This window comes from Aquarana catesbeiana, linkage group LG13, assembly GCF_042186555.1.
Source record: "Aquarana catesbeiana isolate 2022-GZ linkage group LG13, ASM4218655v1, whole genome shotgun sequence".
NCBI classification, from domain to species: Eukaryota; Metazoa; Chordata; class Amphibia; order Anura; family Ranidae; genus Aquarana; species Aquarana catesbeiana.
In genome coordinates, this window is record NC_133336.1 from 44862339 (window position 1) to 44880245 (window position 17907).

At 44.4% G+C, this 17907-nt stretch overlaps 1 protein-coding gene across 4 annotated transcripts in view; it reads left to right on the top strand.

Annotated features, from left to right (window-relative positions):
* Positions 1-17907, top strand: part of LOC141117631 (cholesterol 24-hydroxylase-like) — a 75647-nt gene that overhangs the window by 12214 nt on the left and 45526 nt on the right. For all 4 annotated transcript variants that reach the window (XR_012237188.1, XM_073610577.1, XM_073610578.1 and 1 more), the window contains 4 exons: positions 1671-1752; positions 13110-13180; positions 14235-14321; positions 15540-15678. Coding sequence is in view for 3 of the 4 variants with exons in the window: in XM_073610577.1 (XP_073466678.1) it covers positions 1671-1752; positions 13110-13180; positions 14235-14321; positions 15540-15678 (379 nt within the window). In the remaining variant the exon portion in view is untranslated. The remainder of the gene's footprint in view (positions 1-1670; positions 1753-13109; positions 13181-14234; positions 14322-15539; positions 15679-17907) is intronic.

Sequence of the window (17907 nt, forward strand, 5' to 3'; positions counted from 1 at the left end):
CTGTATTAATTCTAATCGGGACTAAGTGGTCCCTATATCGCCCATCACGATCAAAGACATTTCTGGATCGGGAACTGTGGAGGTTACTTAAAAGAGGACAATTCGTACTATACTCCATAATGCATTGTTTCACAGCTCATATATGACTCTCATGTGTTAAAAGGGGAAGGAGTGTTTAACCACCCAAAAAGAACCAAACAATAGGAGAAACACATGAAATAGAGTCAGCCGCACACCCCAAACAGTATTGTAAGCAAACAAAAATTGGAAAAACCCCCAGGGGGCTTTTTAGCGGCAATTATAGTATATTCATACAGAAAATGTCGTAAAAGTATGATAAAAATCATTTATTGTGCAAAACACAGCTTGCAAGTCATTTGTCAAAATAGTTATACAGATACAAAACTCTGGTAACGGACATATCTCAGAATATTTTATCTGAGTTTGGTACAATTCATTTAAAACACAAAGTCAATACATTAATAGATATCCACATAAATACCCCGACGCGTTTCGACCTGTGCTGTTGCGGTCTTCTTCAGGGGGTTGTATTCTGGTGAAATATATCCAAAATTTTATCAAAAACTTCAATATAGCCACACCTTGTATTATTTTAAAAGCTATATGTGTATATATAATGTTGTTATATTTACCACTACAAGGGTGAGTTTCTGATCCATCACATTTTATCATCACTGCGGTCAAAAGCAAATGTCAAAATGACCCCACTAATTAGAAAAACTAACAAACTTTCTTAAAACATTCTTTTCCTAAGAATTTTCATTCAAAATTTAAGTCATCTATGGCCACCTTAAGTAATGGTTGAGAGCAGTTTTAGCTTCTTAGGAGCCCAAAAGAACAGGAGTGAGACTAGCTGGCCATGCACTAGTCAAATTTTGTTTGAACGTTCAAAAGAAATCCTGAAAAATCATTGGTCAAAGCATTTGATCTTCCATCATTAGGTCATCATCAACTAATTTTGTTCAAAGGTCCTTAAAAATGTGTCCAGATCTGCTACTTGAATGGAATCCTAGACATAGAAAACTGGTTTCTTTTGTGGCTAGAACATGCACATTACAATATGTATGCTTTTTCCAAAACGAAAACCACATGGAATTTTGTTTGTTCAAGAACACTTTTCCATCCGTCTTCTTTCAATTTTCTTGTCACTGTTGTTAAAAAAAATGTTGATTTGAGCTCATTATCCACTAAAAAACGAAAAGAACATTCTAAAATGAAAACTCTCTAACAAAATTCTACTAGTATCTGACCAGCTTTGGGGACACTTGGCACACATCTTACAGTGTAGAGACCTGGATGAAAGGGGTGCTAAGGTACAAAGGAACAAATGTCGCTATTACTCATAGTTCAGAAAAATATGGATATCACCAGCACTTCAACAGGGACTGTTATCTTGATGAAGGGTCCTGGTATGGTTTTGAAACATTGCATTGTGGCAAAAAAGGTCTTCTGGAGCCACTCTGGAGCGCTGGTGATAGCCACATATTTCTAAAAGAATATGAAGCGTGCATAAGATAAAAAGGGTGTCACACAAAGGGTCAGGTGCCCAGGATGGAGGAGGCCATTGCACAATGCAGTGCACAGTTCTTGTTCTGAACAATAAAGGACAAATAAAAGTACCTGTGTATATACTTTGTCTTTTTTTACAGGGTCCAGAAATATGGCCCAGTTGTACGGTTAAATTTTTTCCATAGTGTGCTGATTTTAGTTGTCAGCCCAGAAGCAGTAAAGGTAAGAATATCTCCATCTCTGCACCATCTCTGACCCTTCAATGAACCAGTTGACTCATTAGAGTAAGCATAAGATATGTCATCATTAGCTGTAGTAAAATTTGACCTGTTTAAGGTAAGGGGGTCTATCTATGCATTTGTATTCACCCAAGATTCACACGTTGATCACCCAAGAGTCGCACATTTTTAAAAAAAAGATTTAATCAGAAAAAAATGTTTAAATCTTAAAAGAAACTTGTGTGCATCTTGGGTTAAAACATTGATAAAGAGACCCCTAAATGTTTGGATGTGATTACAGATTTTGCTTCACTATATACAGTATCTCACAAAAGTGAGTACACCCCTCACTTTTTTGTAAATATTTTATTATATCTTTTCATGTGACAACACTGAAGAAATGACATTTTGCTAGAATGTAAAGTAGTGAGTGTACAGCTTGTATAACAGTGTACATTTTTATCCCCTTAAAATAACTCAACACACAGCCATTAATGTCTAAACTGATGGCAACAAAAGTGAGTACACCCCTAAGTGAAAATGTCCAAATTGGGCCCAATTAGCCATTTTCCCTCCCCAGTGTCGTGTGACTTGTTAGTAATACAAGGTCTCAAGTGTGAATGGGGAGCAGGTGTGTTAAATTTGGTGTTATCGCTCTCACTTTCTCATACTGGTCACTGGAAGTTCAACATGGCACCTCATGGCAAAGAACTCTCTGAGGATCTGAAAAAAAGAATTGTTGCTCTACATAAAGATGGCCTAGGCTATAAGAAGATTGCAAGACCCTGAAACTGAGCTGCAGCACGGTGGCCAAGACCATACAGCGGTTTAACAGCACAGATTCTACTCAGAGCAGGCCTCGCCATGGTCGACCAAAGAAGTTGAGTGCACATGCTCAGCGTCATATCCAGAGGTTGTCTTTGGGAAATAGACGTATGAGTGCTGCCAGCATTGCTGCAGAGGTTGAAGGGGTGGGGGGGTCAGCCTGTCAGTGCTCAGACCATACACCGCACACTGCATCAAATTGGTCTGCATGGCTGTAGTCCCAGAAGGAAGCCTCTTCTAAACATAATGCACAAGAAAACCCGCAAACAGTTTGCTGAAGACAAGCAGACTAAGGACATGGATTACTGGAACCATGTCCTGTGGTCTGATGAGACCAAGATAAACTTATTTGGTTCAGATGGTGTCAAGCGTGTGGTGGCAACCAGGTGAGGAGTACAAAGACAAGTGTGTCTTGCCTACAGTCAAGCATGGTGGTGGGAGTGTCATGGTCTGGGGCTGCATGAGTGCTGCCGGCACTGGGTAGCTACAGTTCATTGAGGGAACGATGAATCCCAATATGTACTGTGACATACTGAAGCAGAGCATGATCCCCTCCCTTTGGAGACTAGGCCACAGGGCAGTATTCTAACATGATAACAACCCCAAACACACCTCCCAGATGACCACTGCCTTGCTAAAGAAACTGAGGGTAAAGGTGATGGACTGGCCAAGCATGTCTCCAGACCTAAACCCTATTGAGCATCTGTGGGGCATCCTCAAACAGAAGGTGGAGGAGCGCAAGGTCTCTAACATCCACCAGCTCTGTGATGTCGTCATGGAGGAGTGGAAGAGCACTCTAGTGGCAACCTGTGAAGCTCTGGTGAACTCTATGCCTAAGAGGGTTAAGGCAGTGCTGGAAAATATTGGTGGCCACACAAACTATTGACACTTTGGGGCCAATTTGGACATTTTCACTTAGGGGTGTACTCACTTTTGTTGCCAGCAGTTTAGACATTAATGGCTGTGTGTTGAGTTATGTTGAGGGGACAGCAAATGTACACTGTTATACAAGCTGTACACTCACTACTTTACATTGTAGCAAAGTGTAATTTCTTCAGTTTTTTTCACATGAAAAGATATAATAAAATATTTACAAAAATGTAAGGGGTGTACTCACTTTTGTGAGATACTGTACATTATATTACCAAAAGTATTGACACCCCTTCCTTTGCACGCACATTAACTTTAATGGCGTCCCAGTCTTAGTCCGTAGGGTTCAATATTGAGTTGGCCCACCCTTTGCAGCTATAACAGCTTCAACTCTTCTGGGAAGACTGTCCACGAGGTTTAGGAGTGTGTCTATGGGAATGTTTGACCATTCTTCCAGAAGCGCATTTGTGAGGTCAGGCACTGATGTGGACGAGAAGGCCTGGCTTGCAGTCTCAATTTTAATTCATCCCAAAGGTGTTCTGTCAGGTTGAGGTCAGGACTTTGTGCAGGCCCAGTCAAGTTCCTCCACTTCAAACTCGCTCATCCATGTCTTTATGGACCTTGTTTGTTCACTGCCAAATATTTCACATTTTGACTCAGCATTCAGCACCTACTGGCATTTTTCTGCATCCCAGTTCCTATGTTTTCATGCATAGTCGAGTCGCTTGTTTCCACGTCTGAGATATGGATTTTTTGCCGCAATTCTTCTATGAAAACCACTTCTGACTAGACATGTGCGCCGTCAATAAATTTGTTTCGTTTCGTTCTGTCTTGTTTCGTACGAAAATTATTTCGTAATTTATGTCCGAAATTCAATTCGGATTCGTACGAAATACAAATTTTCGTTAGATTCGTAAACTTTTCGCAAAATAACGAAAGTTTGTTATGATGAATTTATCATTATGAGGGGCTCCCACCATCCCTGTGCTGACTTCCTGGGTTTTTAACTTTTAGGTTAGTTAACTTTTCTTAAAAATAACGAATGTTCGTTATAATGAATTTATCATTATGAGGGGTTCCCACCGTCCCTGTGCTGTGCTGACTTCCTCTGATTGGTGAACAAAACACCAGTCATGTTTCTGTTGTAACCGAATTTGTATCCAAAAATTCCGAAATTCGTTAACGAACTGTCGTATTTTGCATAAAATTCGTAAGTATAGAAATTCCCATAGGGTTCCCACCATCCCTGTGCTGAGTTCCCAGGTCTGTACACCTGCTGTGTCCATTATGAGGGGTTAATTTTGTTTATTGAAAAATCTTACAAACAACAACTTATATACAATAAAACCATAATAAATAAATAAAACATATTTACAAAATAATTGAATATGATAATATAAAACAAGAACATAATAAATGGTACAAACCAAATTGCGCACAACACAATCCCTACGGGAGAGCCAGACTAAGGAACATCACCGTCACCATGCATGTAGCCTTTTATCAAAAATATATTTCATCTTGAAAATCTAGGGGAGTGAATCAAGAATACAAAGAAAAGCCGCACACCCGGAGATCAACAGGCAGCAGCTACAGAGTCCTGATATTCCGCCACGCCCTTATCCAGGCCTCCTGCTGCCACCTGCCTTTCTCAAGACCCCGAATCTTCCCAACCTCACCCAGAATGTCCTGCACCACCACTTCCACAGGGAGGATTTTACTCCGTAAGGATACCTGACACCGTGCACTCCACGTGAAATAACGGACTACTAGACTAACTAAAAAAAGTGTTTCCAAATCATAATCCCGACGAGTCTGGAATGCCCCATACACCCACTCTGCATAACTCATATGGGGGAAGAAGGGTATACTCAGAGCCCTCCCAACCCTCTTGTACACCTCTATATTAAAAGGGCATTGAAGTAGAAAGTGATCCATGGACTCCACCACTCCTCCACACTCCACTCTCGGGCAGCCCCGATCACTCATGGAAAGAAAATTCAAGTTGCCCTTCACATATAGTTTTCCATGAAAGCAAGCCAAGCCTGATCCCTAAACTTCATTGGGATTCTCTCCAAATTAATCAATCGCAAACCCACCCCCAAAACCAGGCTTGGGCAATCCCTCAAGGCCAGTGGCTCGCAAAAAGCAGAGCTCATGATCCGCTTCTCAAGAAGTTTCCTTGGAAGAGATTTGACTTCTCCTGCTGTTACTTGCCACTGCCGAAGCATTTTCAAACACGGGGCAACATAAGCCGGGAGCTGTTCATGCTTGACCCTCAGGCTTTTCACTGGCCCACCATTTTCCCAGTCTCGCAGAAAGGGCCTAAACCAGGACTGGAAAATACCAACCCACCCAGGCGGTCTCTCTGCCAACATGTTACCAAGATTGTACTTCACAAACATCAGAGAGAAAAAGACTACAGGGTTGACCATCCCTAGACCACCCTCCTGCCTAGGAAGGTAAGTCACATTCCTTTTGACAAGGTTTATTCTGTTCCCCCATAACAGCTGGAAGAAACAAATAGATCCTGGTATAGAGAGAAACTGGCAAAATGAAAACAAAACTGACATACAGAAAAATCGGAATCAGGTAAGTCTTGATCAGATCAACCTTTTCCCTCAAGGAAAGCTGCCAACCTTTCCAGCTTGCCACCTTGGCATCGGCATTCTCCAGCCTGTTCACCCAATTTGCATGACCATAGTCACCTGGGCCGAATTCAATGCCTAGAACTCAAATTTTTTGTTGGGGCTCCGGGAAGTCATCCGGGAGAACAAAGCTCTCACCTTCCACACCCATCCAGAAAGCTTCACACTTGTCCTGGTTGACCTTTGAACCTGATGCCTCTGCATACTGCCCTATCACTGAGACCACCTTCAAAGGAGGCTCACCAGCGATGCCCAAAGGTGCCCCACACAATGGTCCACTCTCTAGCCTTCTAATGAAGGGGTCAATTGCAAACACATATAGCAGAGGACTCAATGGACACCCCTGACGCACACCCGAGCCGACCGCAAAGGGCTGCCTGACCCAACCATTAACCAGAGGAAAGCTTTCAGCCCCTTTGTACAAAATCTTGAGCCAATCAATGAAACCCCCCTCTAGGCCATATTTGTCAAGAAGGAGCCACAAGTACTCATAATTAACCCGATCAAAGGCCTTAGCCTGATCCAATGTCAGCAAAAATTTACCCCAACCAGCAGCCCTATAACGCTCCAAGGCCTCCCGGACAGCTAACACCGCTGAGAAAGTGCTTCTACCTTGGACCGAACAGTGCTGGTGGCGGGATAACAAACTGCCTGCAACTGGTGATAATCGCCAGAAGAAAATCTTTGCCAGTATCTTTCTATCGACATTAAGAAGGCTAATGGGGCGCCAATTCCCAATCATCGAAGGATCTTTACCCTTTGACAGAAGGATCACTGCAGATTGCCTCATGGAGGGAGGTAGAGAACCCTCATTCAAACAGCCATTAAAAACCTCTGCAAGGTAGGGAGCCAGGATCGTCTTAAAACATTTATAGAACTCGGCTGTCAGACCATCTGGCCCTGGCGTTTTCTTGATGGCTAGTTTATCAATAGCCTGGATTACCTCATCTGCAGTGATTTCATCTGTCAAATTCATCAAAGGAACATTACTTTCCAGTCCTGGTGTAGAGTCCAAAAAACCCAACATCCTTGTCCGATCAAGGTTCCTTCCTCCCAGGAGATCAGCATAGTATGACCTGACAACCTCCAGGATCCCTGACCTAGACTTCGTCAGAGAGCCCGTACTGTCCCTCAGGCCATTGACCGTCTTAACTGCTATGCTCTGTTTACAGTTCTGGTAAGGGTCAGGCGAATGGTATTTCCCGTAATCCCTCTCCTGAACCAAAGAGGCGTGCCGGTCATATTGATGTCTCCTAAGGAGGAGCTTCACCTCAGAGATCGCCCCAGAATCTCCTCCATTCGAAACAAGGCGGTCAAGTTTCCTCCACAAACGCTGGTAGGTGATATACTTATCTTGCTGCTTCTTTCTTCCTATGGCCTTGAAAAGCCCAACAGTCCACTGTTTAACAAGCTCCCACCATTCTGACTTGCTGTTGCAAAAGTCTAGGATCGTTATCTGTGCTTGAAAAAAACCTCAAAGGATTGTCTTACTCTCTCGTCTTCCAGGAGGGCCGAATTCAATCTCCAGATACCCCTCCCCCTAGGTGGCATGTCTGGGGCATTCAGAGTCACAGATAGAATACAGTGATCAGAAAACTCCACTGCCCGACACACAGGTGCCAAAAAAGCGGAGTCTCCCTTTAAAAAAAAACTATCTATCCTACTCTGACTACTACCTCGCTGAAAAGTGAATCGCGTGCTGTCTGGGCAGCGCTTAATGTGCGCATCTACCAGACCTGCTTCCCTAACTATCGCATTAAGAAAAAGGGTGTCATAGCCCAGCTTATCTCTGAAACCTCTCCTGTCTTTAGACCTAGTAATGGTGTTGAAATCACCTCCAAAGATAACCTGCTGGGCCGTAAAAAGAAAAGGCTTAATCTTTGTAAAGAGGCATTTCCTGTCCCACTTCGTCTGGGGACCATAGATGTTAATCAGGCGCAAGTCCTGCCCCTTCATAGAGACGTCTAAGACCATACATCTCCCTATCTCTACCTCAATTACCCGCCGGCACGTTACCATACCAGAAAAAAGGACTGCAACTCCGCTGTACAGCTCGGCCGCAAGAGACCAAAATGAGGGACCACGTCTCCACTCCTTCTTTGCTAGATGTATATCGGCCAGACTACTCAGATGGGTTTCTTGCAAAAACAAAATGTCAGCATCAAACGCGCTGAGCAAAAATAAGGCCATATGACAAGCACTTACTGATCTTAAGCTGGCAACATTAATGGTTGCCACTTTTAACGGAGTGGGAACTGCCATTAGGGTAGTTGAGGCAGCTGTTTCTTAGCCTGACTACTCCATCTTCCTGGAGAACCAGCACGCTTTGTTGCACCCTGGCACTCATCATCCATAGAGGATGCAGAACTGAATGAGTCCCATTCATCCTCATCATCTGAAAGGACCTCAAACTTATTTTCTAAAGGCAAAACTTTAGGATTTAAGGTAACTGAACCCCCTTTTTTCCTTCTTTTGCCCCTCCTCCTCCTATCCTCCAACCACTCCATATCATCCTTAGACAAACCAGACTCAACAGCCTCCTCACCCCTATCCTCCCCTTCACCCCCCTCCCCCCACTCCCCCTTCCCTTATCTACCACCAGGCCAGCCTCACCACCATCCTCCCTACTCCTCTGCACCCCACGATCCTCAATAGAAACCCTGCAGCGTCGGGGAAGGGGGGTTGGCACCACACCTGACGCACCTGCCTCAGCACCTCTTGCTGCCTCTGCAATTTTAGAGGACACAGACACAGAAGGATTGGACACATTTTTGGCAACTGATACCTTACCTACAGAAGACATGGGCACACTAGGTAAACGCACAGACTGGGGGGACACAGACACATTAGGTATTGGCACAGACTGGGGCATCACAGATTGGGGAGACACATTAGGTATTGGCACAGACTCAGATGGACTCACAGGCACCCCAGCTGCCGAGCTCCGAGCATCCTCCATGTCCATGCGGAAGAACTCTCTCATGAGCTCAGGATTGTTGTGCATTGCCTCAGGACACTGTAAGGATGTCCCACCGCATTGCACAGATTGCACCTGATAATATTACAATCCTTCGCCAAATGTCCTATACCCTGACAGAGAGAGCACTTCATCACTGGACAGGAGGATGCAAGATGTCCTTTATCACCACACTTATTGCAGAGCTTTGGCTGGCCTGGATAGAAGATGGTCAGCCTGTCCCTTCCCAGGAAAGCTGAGGATGGCAGATGCTGGACGACATTATCAACAACCTTTAATTTTAGCTGCACAGACCATCCCCCCGTCCATATTCCCTGATCGTCCACAATCTTTTTTAGGGGGCTCAGGACATCTCCATACCTCCTCAACCATACAGATAAATCCCCTTGTGGTATGGATTCATTGCGGACCAAAATTGTGACCATTTTAATGAGGGGTTGGCCCTCGCCCTTTCCAGTCCGGCAGGCCCCTACACACGTGCTCATACTTCTCTCAAAATATGTCCAAAGACTCCGGACGGATAAAGGACAAATCATATTCATAGGAACCTGCCGGACTGATCAGGGCGAAGATATCTGTGGGTGTAAACCCCATCTGTAGAATCTTATCCACCACTGTCCTCCTATGTGGGGGGATTCCACTGCCTTCCCATTTTAACTGCACAACATTCCTCCTTTTAAACAGGGAGGAAGATAAACCATTTACATGCTCCTTCCCTGCTTGCTGTCCCTTCCCAGATCCTGTAGCAGCAACACCAGCATAAGTTTTTCTTACACCAGCAGCATTCGCAGTCTTGTCCTTAGACACAATCAAATCTGCTGGCAGAGAGTCTGAATCAGCTGGGACAGCAGTCTTCTGATTAGCAGAGGAAGGACCCTCCCCCTCCCCCTCCTCTGAACACACAGTTTTTTTCCTGGGATCAATCACAGTCATGGTTGCTGCAGACTCCTGGAAAGTTGTAGCACTACTGCACCCAGCATCTCCTCCATCATTCACAGGAACAGCCGCTGTGCCTGGTCCAGGCAAAGTCTCTGTATTGTCCATGGACCTCTCTGCATACTGAAGCTGACAGTTATTAGCAGATGTTATTGCATGTTGTGTATTGTCTATGGGTCTGGGCTGACTGCCTGCAGCACTACAACCCTCAGCAAGCACATTGTCATTAAAGTTCACACCATCATCCTGCACACACACTGTACCTGCACCTTGTCTCTCCACAGGTCTTTCCTCCACAGGGCTAGGAACGGCGTCCATCTTTTCCTCACCATCCTGGGAAGTGGAAGTGGATTCAAGTTTATTGATGAAATCCAGCATGGCAGAACCTTCAACCACCTGCTCAGGTGTTCCACATTGCTGGGGAGTGAAGGGGACAGAGGCCTCCACCATTGAGGGCTCAGCAGATGTCTGAGGTGTTGAAGAGCTGGGCTCATCCTCCGGGCCCACTTTCTCACTCTCTGCTGTCTGTACCTGCATCTCCTCACTGGTCTCCTTACCCTCCATGCAGGAAGCGGCTCCTCTTCTCATTTGGCTGAATCTTTCTTCATTCTTATATTTTTCTTTAAATGCTCCACTATTCTCCTTCTGATAACTCACCAGTTCTTTCTGTTTCCGCAGAGCTTGTTCCAGGTCTTTCAGCTCAGGCCTCAGAGCCGGTCTTTTCTTGCTGAACACTTTGGCACAAATCTGCTTTTTCTTTTTAAATTCATTTTTCAAAGCTACTAACTTCTCCTCTTCCTTCTCAATCCGCTTCAACGTTTCCCTCCGTCTAAAGGCAGACAGGGACTCATCTTTCCTTGGGCCAGGCCCAGTGTCGTCCACAGGCTGAGGCCTATCCAGGGGGCCTCCACCAGGGTCCTCCCCAGGATCCTGCATCACTCCTGGGGCAGAGGAGCAACTCTAGCCCCTGGTTTCTGGAAGCACAGGAGCAAAGGAACCAGCAACCTCACACCTCGCTGTCAAGGAGCGGAATGGCAGTTTCCCACCATCCCTGTGCTGAGTTTCCGGGTCTGAGTGTACACCCGTTGTGCCCATTATGAGGGGTTCCCACCATCCCTGTGCTGTGCTGACTTCCTCTGATTGCTGAACAAAACACCAGTCACGTTTCTGTTAATTTTGATCCGAAATTCGTTAACGAAATTTTGTATTTCGTATAAAATTCGTAAGCATAGAAATTCCCATAGGGTTCTCACCATCCCTGTGCTGAGTTCCCAGGTCTGTACACCTGCTGTGTCCATTATGAGGGGTTCCCTCCATCCCTATGCTGAGTTCCCGGGTCTGAGTGTACACCCGCTGTGCCCATTATGAGGGGTTCCCACCATCCCTGTGCTGTGCTGACTTCCTGAGGTTTTAACTTTTAGGGTCGTTAACTTTTCTTAACAATTACAAATTTTCGTTATGATGAATTTATCATTATGAGGGGCTCCCACCATCCCTGTGCCGTGCTGACTTCCTGGGTTTTTAACTTTTAGGTTCGTTAACTTTTCGTAACAATTATGAATGTTCGTTATGAATTTGGATCCAAAATTCGTAAATGAAATTTCGTACAGAATTCGTATGCAAAAAAATTTGTATTTCGGATTCGTAGGAATGTACGAATTTCTGGAAATTCTTACGAATTTTCGATTCGTATGAAACTAATCGCACATGTCTACTTCTGACCAGACTTCTCTGGACGGTAGATAGGCATGCATGGATCCCATTGTTTATTCGCCGTTTTTTTGTTGATGGCACTGCTGGACACCTTCCAAAGACAAGTAAGCATGATGTGCCTTTTATATGCTGCATTAAGTTTCCTTGGCCGACCACTGCGTCTATGGTCCTCAATGTTACCCAGTCAATGGTGTCCTCAATTCTGACAGATACAGGCATACCATTAGGGAGGCGTGTGATTGGCCCCAAATTTATTCTGCAGCAGGACAGTGACCCCCAAACATACACCTAATGTCATTAAGGACTATCTTCAGCGTAAAGAAGAACAAGGAGTCCTGGAAGTGATGGTTTGGACCCCACAGAGCCCTGATCTCAACATCATTACGTCTGTCTGGGATTACATAAAGAGACAGAACGATTTGAGGCAGATGGCATCCACAGAAGATCTGTGGTTAGCTTTCCAAGATGTTTGGAACAATCAACCTGCTAAGCTCCTTCAAAAACTGTGTACAAGTGTAGCTAGAAGAATTGATGCTGGTTTGAAGCCAAAGGGTGGTCACACCAAATATTGATTCAATTTAGATTTTTTTTTTTTTTGGTAAATTGATAAAAATAAATAATGAATAAATAATGAATAAATAATGAATATATGTGTAGGTTAGAATGGAACTTCAAGCAAACCGCTAAATACATAATTTTGCTATAAGTGAAAAAAACACAACGCTGGGTGAAAAGCACTGAGGGCATGGCTTTGAGTGGGAGTGAGTGGTGTGTTTTCATTGCAATAAACCTTCCTTGGAGCAAAATTATTATTTTTGTGCTGCCTGTATTTTTTAATTATTGACTGCAGCAGAGAGTGAGCGGACTGCACCCGACTGATCTCAGGACATTGAGGGGGAAGTTAGCTTTGCTCCCAGTTATCACAGTTGACTACAGAACACTCCACACTATGCTGTAGAGATATGCTATGATAAGAAGAGATAGTCCTAACAGACAGAAGGTGTGAAAAAGGGATAAATCCACAAAAAAAGGAAAAAAAAGAATGCAGCCACCACATCTAAGAACTAGTAAGCTGCTACATTTTTGTGTTCTTGAGCTTAGATACACTACAAAACTCTGGTAGCATCATATTGCAGCACAGTACATGCCATGGATTTGGGCAATAGGTGATTAAATAGCATGCAAAATGTCAGGTTCTTAAATAGCGTGCAAAATGTCAGTTAGAATGCACATGCGTCCATGAAATTGAGAATTCTGTAGAGAAATTTTGCCAGGCTAAATAGAATGGATTTGTCAGGGTGAAGCATGTATATTTCACAAGGGATACTGTTGGAACAATGTGCAGGAAAAGAAAGCAAAGCGCTAAGATATCTTTTTTATACCTTATTGTAGGAATTTCTGATGTCTCCAAAATACCCAAAGGACTGGTTTTACAAGCGTATGTCCAACATGTTTGGTGTTCGGTATGTATCATATCTTCCAGAATATTACATACAAATTATATTGGGGTTATCCAATACAGAAGGTCTAACTCCTCACCCGCTATGGTTCTTTTTATGCGTAAAAGCTTCTGTGCTTAATGTAGAACTAAAAGAAAAACTTTTTTTTTTTTTTCTCATTTTGGATAGAGTAAGGGAGGGTTTCAACTAGGGTTGCCACCTTTTCTACAAGCCAAAACTGAACACTTTAGCAGCACAGGTCACATTGTTTTTTTGTACTATACACTATAGGATTATAAAAGACCTGGGACACCTTTGGGTGCCCCATGGAGAGTGATAATGCAGCAAAACTGCTCTTGCTGACATCATTGCCCCCCCAGTGATGACGAACCTGTCCCCAGACAGTGGCCCACAGCTCCCAGACGGCAACAGATTTTTGTGTAACTATCTCAGTTACTCCACAGCCCAGTCTGAATAATGTGTCTGGGTTTCAGGCAGACTGAAACCCTGACACGTGATTCAAAACTCAGGCTGTCCAGATGGAAAAAAACTGACAGGGGTTATACTAGGGTTGCCACTTGTCCAGGATTCACCCAGACAGCCTGGGTTTTGAATCACGCGTCTGCCTGGACAGATTTCTCTTCACTTCCTGTCCCATAGCCAAAGCTAGAAGTGGGAAGAAATCCCTGGGTGTTATTAGAACTAGTGTTCACATTGGAAGATTTCCTCTTCTTGTCCTGTTTTGGTGACAACCCAAAATTTGGGCTTTTCTTTCACTTTTGCTCTCAGTTATAATAGGCAGATAGAGGGGGTGAATCTCCCTAAGGGGGGGGGGGGAAGCACAGACAACAATAAAAAAGCTGATATGTACTAATCCTTCTCCACTCTATACAAAAGTTAAAAAAGGTTTTGATTTTAGTTATACTTCAAAGGAAGACTAGACTGAGAAAACGAAGCAGGTCCACATGGCTGACCCAACTAAAATAATACCAATCACCTCCTTTAGTTATGCAGAAGTTACATTAACACTTTTCTAGCTTTAAATTTTTTTGGTGTTTTAATAACCATCATATACCAGGTTCATGGGAAGAGGCTTGGTGACAGATCGGGATTATGATCACTGGCACAAACAGAGGAGAATCATGGATCCAGCGTTTAGTAGAACGTAAGTACAAATATTAACCAGGCGTTAAAACTTAGAGGGTAAAATAGATGCTGCTTTTAAACCTGAAGACCATGGAAACAGCGACATACACATATGAGATGTTAAAGAAGAATTCCAGATATGGATATTTTTTACATAGTTACAGTACATTGTGCCAGCTTGGACCAATGTAACTATGTATATACTATACCTGTCTAATGCCCCTTGAAGCTGGAAGCCACTGAAGTAGACATCGCTATGCCCACCGATCTCCACTACCATCTCCGTCCCGTGCTGAGCGGCCAACCTGATGCATTGTGAACAAAGGAAGTTGGCGGTTCAACACAGGTGCCATTCAGAGAACACTTTCCTTTTCTCAATGAATGCAAACAATTCACTGACGAGGTGGAGCGGTGATGTCACGTTTTCCACCTTGTCCAAACATAGAACACTTTGCATTCATTCAGAAAATGTAAAGCATTCTCTGACGGGTGCTGTGCCGATCTTTTGTGGTCACAATACAGCATGCCAGCTGCTCAGCACAGGACCTGGAAGCAAGTGGAGATCACTGGAGTAGCCGTGTCTACATCAGTGATTTCCAGCTTCCAAGGACATCAGCCAGGTATGGTATATACATAGTTACATTGGTCCAAGCTTGACTGAAAGGGTAATGATACCAGATCAAATTCAAGAACATAAACAAATCTTTGGGCAGGGCTCGGTCTCACTCATGGCAACCCTTTAGAGGTCTTTTGGCAGGTTGCAAGGAGGCTATATGTCACCTTCTCAAAAGGCTGAGCCACCACAATGCATGCGGTTGCAGGGTAGTTGTGGCCCAGTCCCATACACTTTAAGGGCTTGCATTCAGCACCTTTACCGCCCGCCGACGTGCAGTAATTTCTGCCTTCATTGCGAAGCAAAGCATCAAGGCCGCGGCATGTGTCTAGCCCTGAGCAGCTGCATTCCTTTCTTTAGATGGATGATGAAGGGGCTCAACCACAAGCTTTTACCGTCCCCTCACCACTTTTTAGAACAAGACTGTATGCGTGATTTATGTGTGTGTTTACAGAGAGACCATTTTTGAAGTTTTTATTCTAGCAGACTAGCTATAAGACGGTGCACTAGTAAAGTAGCATCGCTCTCCACTGTTGCAATGGAGGTATATGAGAAGATACATTTTGGTGTCTGGTGCATTGTGCATTAACCTTGGTTAGCACTGACTCTGTTACCTGCATACAGATACTTGATTGGATTGATGGCACCCTTCAATGAGAAAGCCGAAGACTTGGTGGAGAGACTTGCAGAAAAGGCTGATGGAAAAACTGAGATTAGAATGCATGACATGCTATGCAGACTCACCCTGGATGTCATCTCGAAGGTACATAAAGTGAACTGATGTAGGCTTTACTTATAAGGTTGCCCATACACCAGCAGATGGATTCCTTCAATCTAAATGTATTGCTTACCCCCAACGTGGCCGCTGAGAATGTACCCAAGTCTCTCAATGCAGTACAGAGGCTGGCAGTCACATAAGCACGGTCCCACGCACACTGACAATACAGGTTCAGTCTAGGGGATGATTTTTTAGTATCCATTGCTGAAGAACTTTAGCAGAAGAAGGGTTTAGGGTTACAGTATACTCCCAAAATGATCAATAGCAATAATGGGAGGACAGCTTCCCCCTAATCTTCTTACAATAGCCTTTCCTGGAGGTAACAGGGAATGGCCAGTATACCTAAGACTCTATGAAAGCAGCCCCAGTCCATGTAGCAACCACTGTCACCTAGATCTCATCTAGCACAAGCACACCCAAAGTCCACAGAAAGGTCTTTGCTCACAATGTCCTTGGAGCTGTCTGCCACCCAGCCTCCAGAAGTAGATCCTTAGGGAGGGAGATAAAAGGATCCTTCTCCAAACTAGGACTTCAGAACAGTGCTCTTCAGCAAATACATCTTTAGCAGTCTTTCCCGGGGTCTCAGCCCAGCATCTGCTGAGTACCAGACTGCAATCTCCTCTCTGAGAGACTCTCTCCTAGGGGCAGCAGCCCCCTAGGAAAATGGAACTATCCTTGAAAAGGAAGCACACTTATCCAGAGCTCCCACAAAATGCATCACCTCCACAGCCACCCTCTAGAAACCTCCTTCCAGAGATTGCCAAGCTTCTTCCAGAAACCGGTTGGAGAAATCAAACACCCAACTAGGAAACCCTGTACAGACAAAAACCATCAATCACTGCTCCATTCACTACAGCGAAGCCATAAACTAAATTTAACCTAGGGTTGCCACCTTTTCTTCAAGCCAAACACTTTAACAGTGCTAGTACCCCCTACATCTGGTGTACCCATCAGAGTCCCTCCTTACATCAGGTGTCCCCATCAGAGTGCCCCCTTACATCAGGTGTCCCCATCAGAGTGCCCCCTTACATCAGGTGTCCCCATCAGTGTGCCCCCTTACATCAAGGTTCCCCATCAGAGTGACTTTTAACATCAGGTGTCCCCAGTAGAGTGCCCCCTTACATCAGGTGCCCCCGGTAGAGTGGCTTCTTATATCATGTCCATCTTCTCAGTCCCAGTGCCGACTCTCTCTGTCGCTCCCTGCAGTCTAGTCCGCCTATCCGTGTTTCAGGCAGACTGAAAACTGGATACATGATTCAAAATCCGGACAGTCCGGGTGAATCCCGGATAGGTGGCAACCCTGATTTTAACCTAGCAACCTAACTAGAGCACTACATGAATACCCCATGCCTGGACTTTGGATTTGTCTCAGCATCAGAAACATCCAGACATTCGGCCTTTGACCTGAAATCCCAGACTGCACGTAGGACAATGGATGCAGCTCTAGTAAAGCGCTGCTCAAAATGAGCAACACAATTAGACAAAAATCAGGCTGCCTCTCAATTAGCAAAGTCTATGCACATAATTGCAAAGGTCTGAGAAAGATTTAGCACTGAAGATTTTTAATCCAAACAGACACATAGCTAAGAAGTGGTCCCATGGCAGATTGTATTTTATTGTAGTTTAGAGCAGCATTACAAGTAATTTGCGACTCAAGCCGCAACCATGAAGTAAATAAAAAAATTCAGAATTAACCCTCTACCCACTGCTATACACTGTTTGTGCTGATGCACACAGCCACCTGAGCCTGTTCAATGCAAGTCCTAGCATTTACCCCCCCAAACCCAGAAAGCCCAGGTACTGCGTACAGCCTCCAATAGAAATGAAGGGTTGTACTCTGGGTATATACAGCAGTGCTATCCTAAACACGAGTATAGCGCATGGACATATGCCTGTATGCTATGCTAGTGTATCCCTGCGCCCTAACAGTGAAGGTTCCAAAGCACTACTCTCAATGCACACGTTCATGAAGAAATGGCTACGGGTATGTGCATAAGTGCGACCAACAGCTGGAACCGAAGATAGTCAGAGCGAGAAAATGTCTCCAGCACACCATGAACCACCAGAATGGGTCCAAAACTTTTTTCAGCGATCACATTGTTACAGCAGAAGCAACATTTCAGAGCCTCGCAGGACCCCTTCATCAAGCATGCCTGATGAAGAGGTCCTACGAGGCTTCCGAAACGTTGCTTCTGCTGTAGCATTGTGATCGCT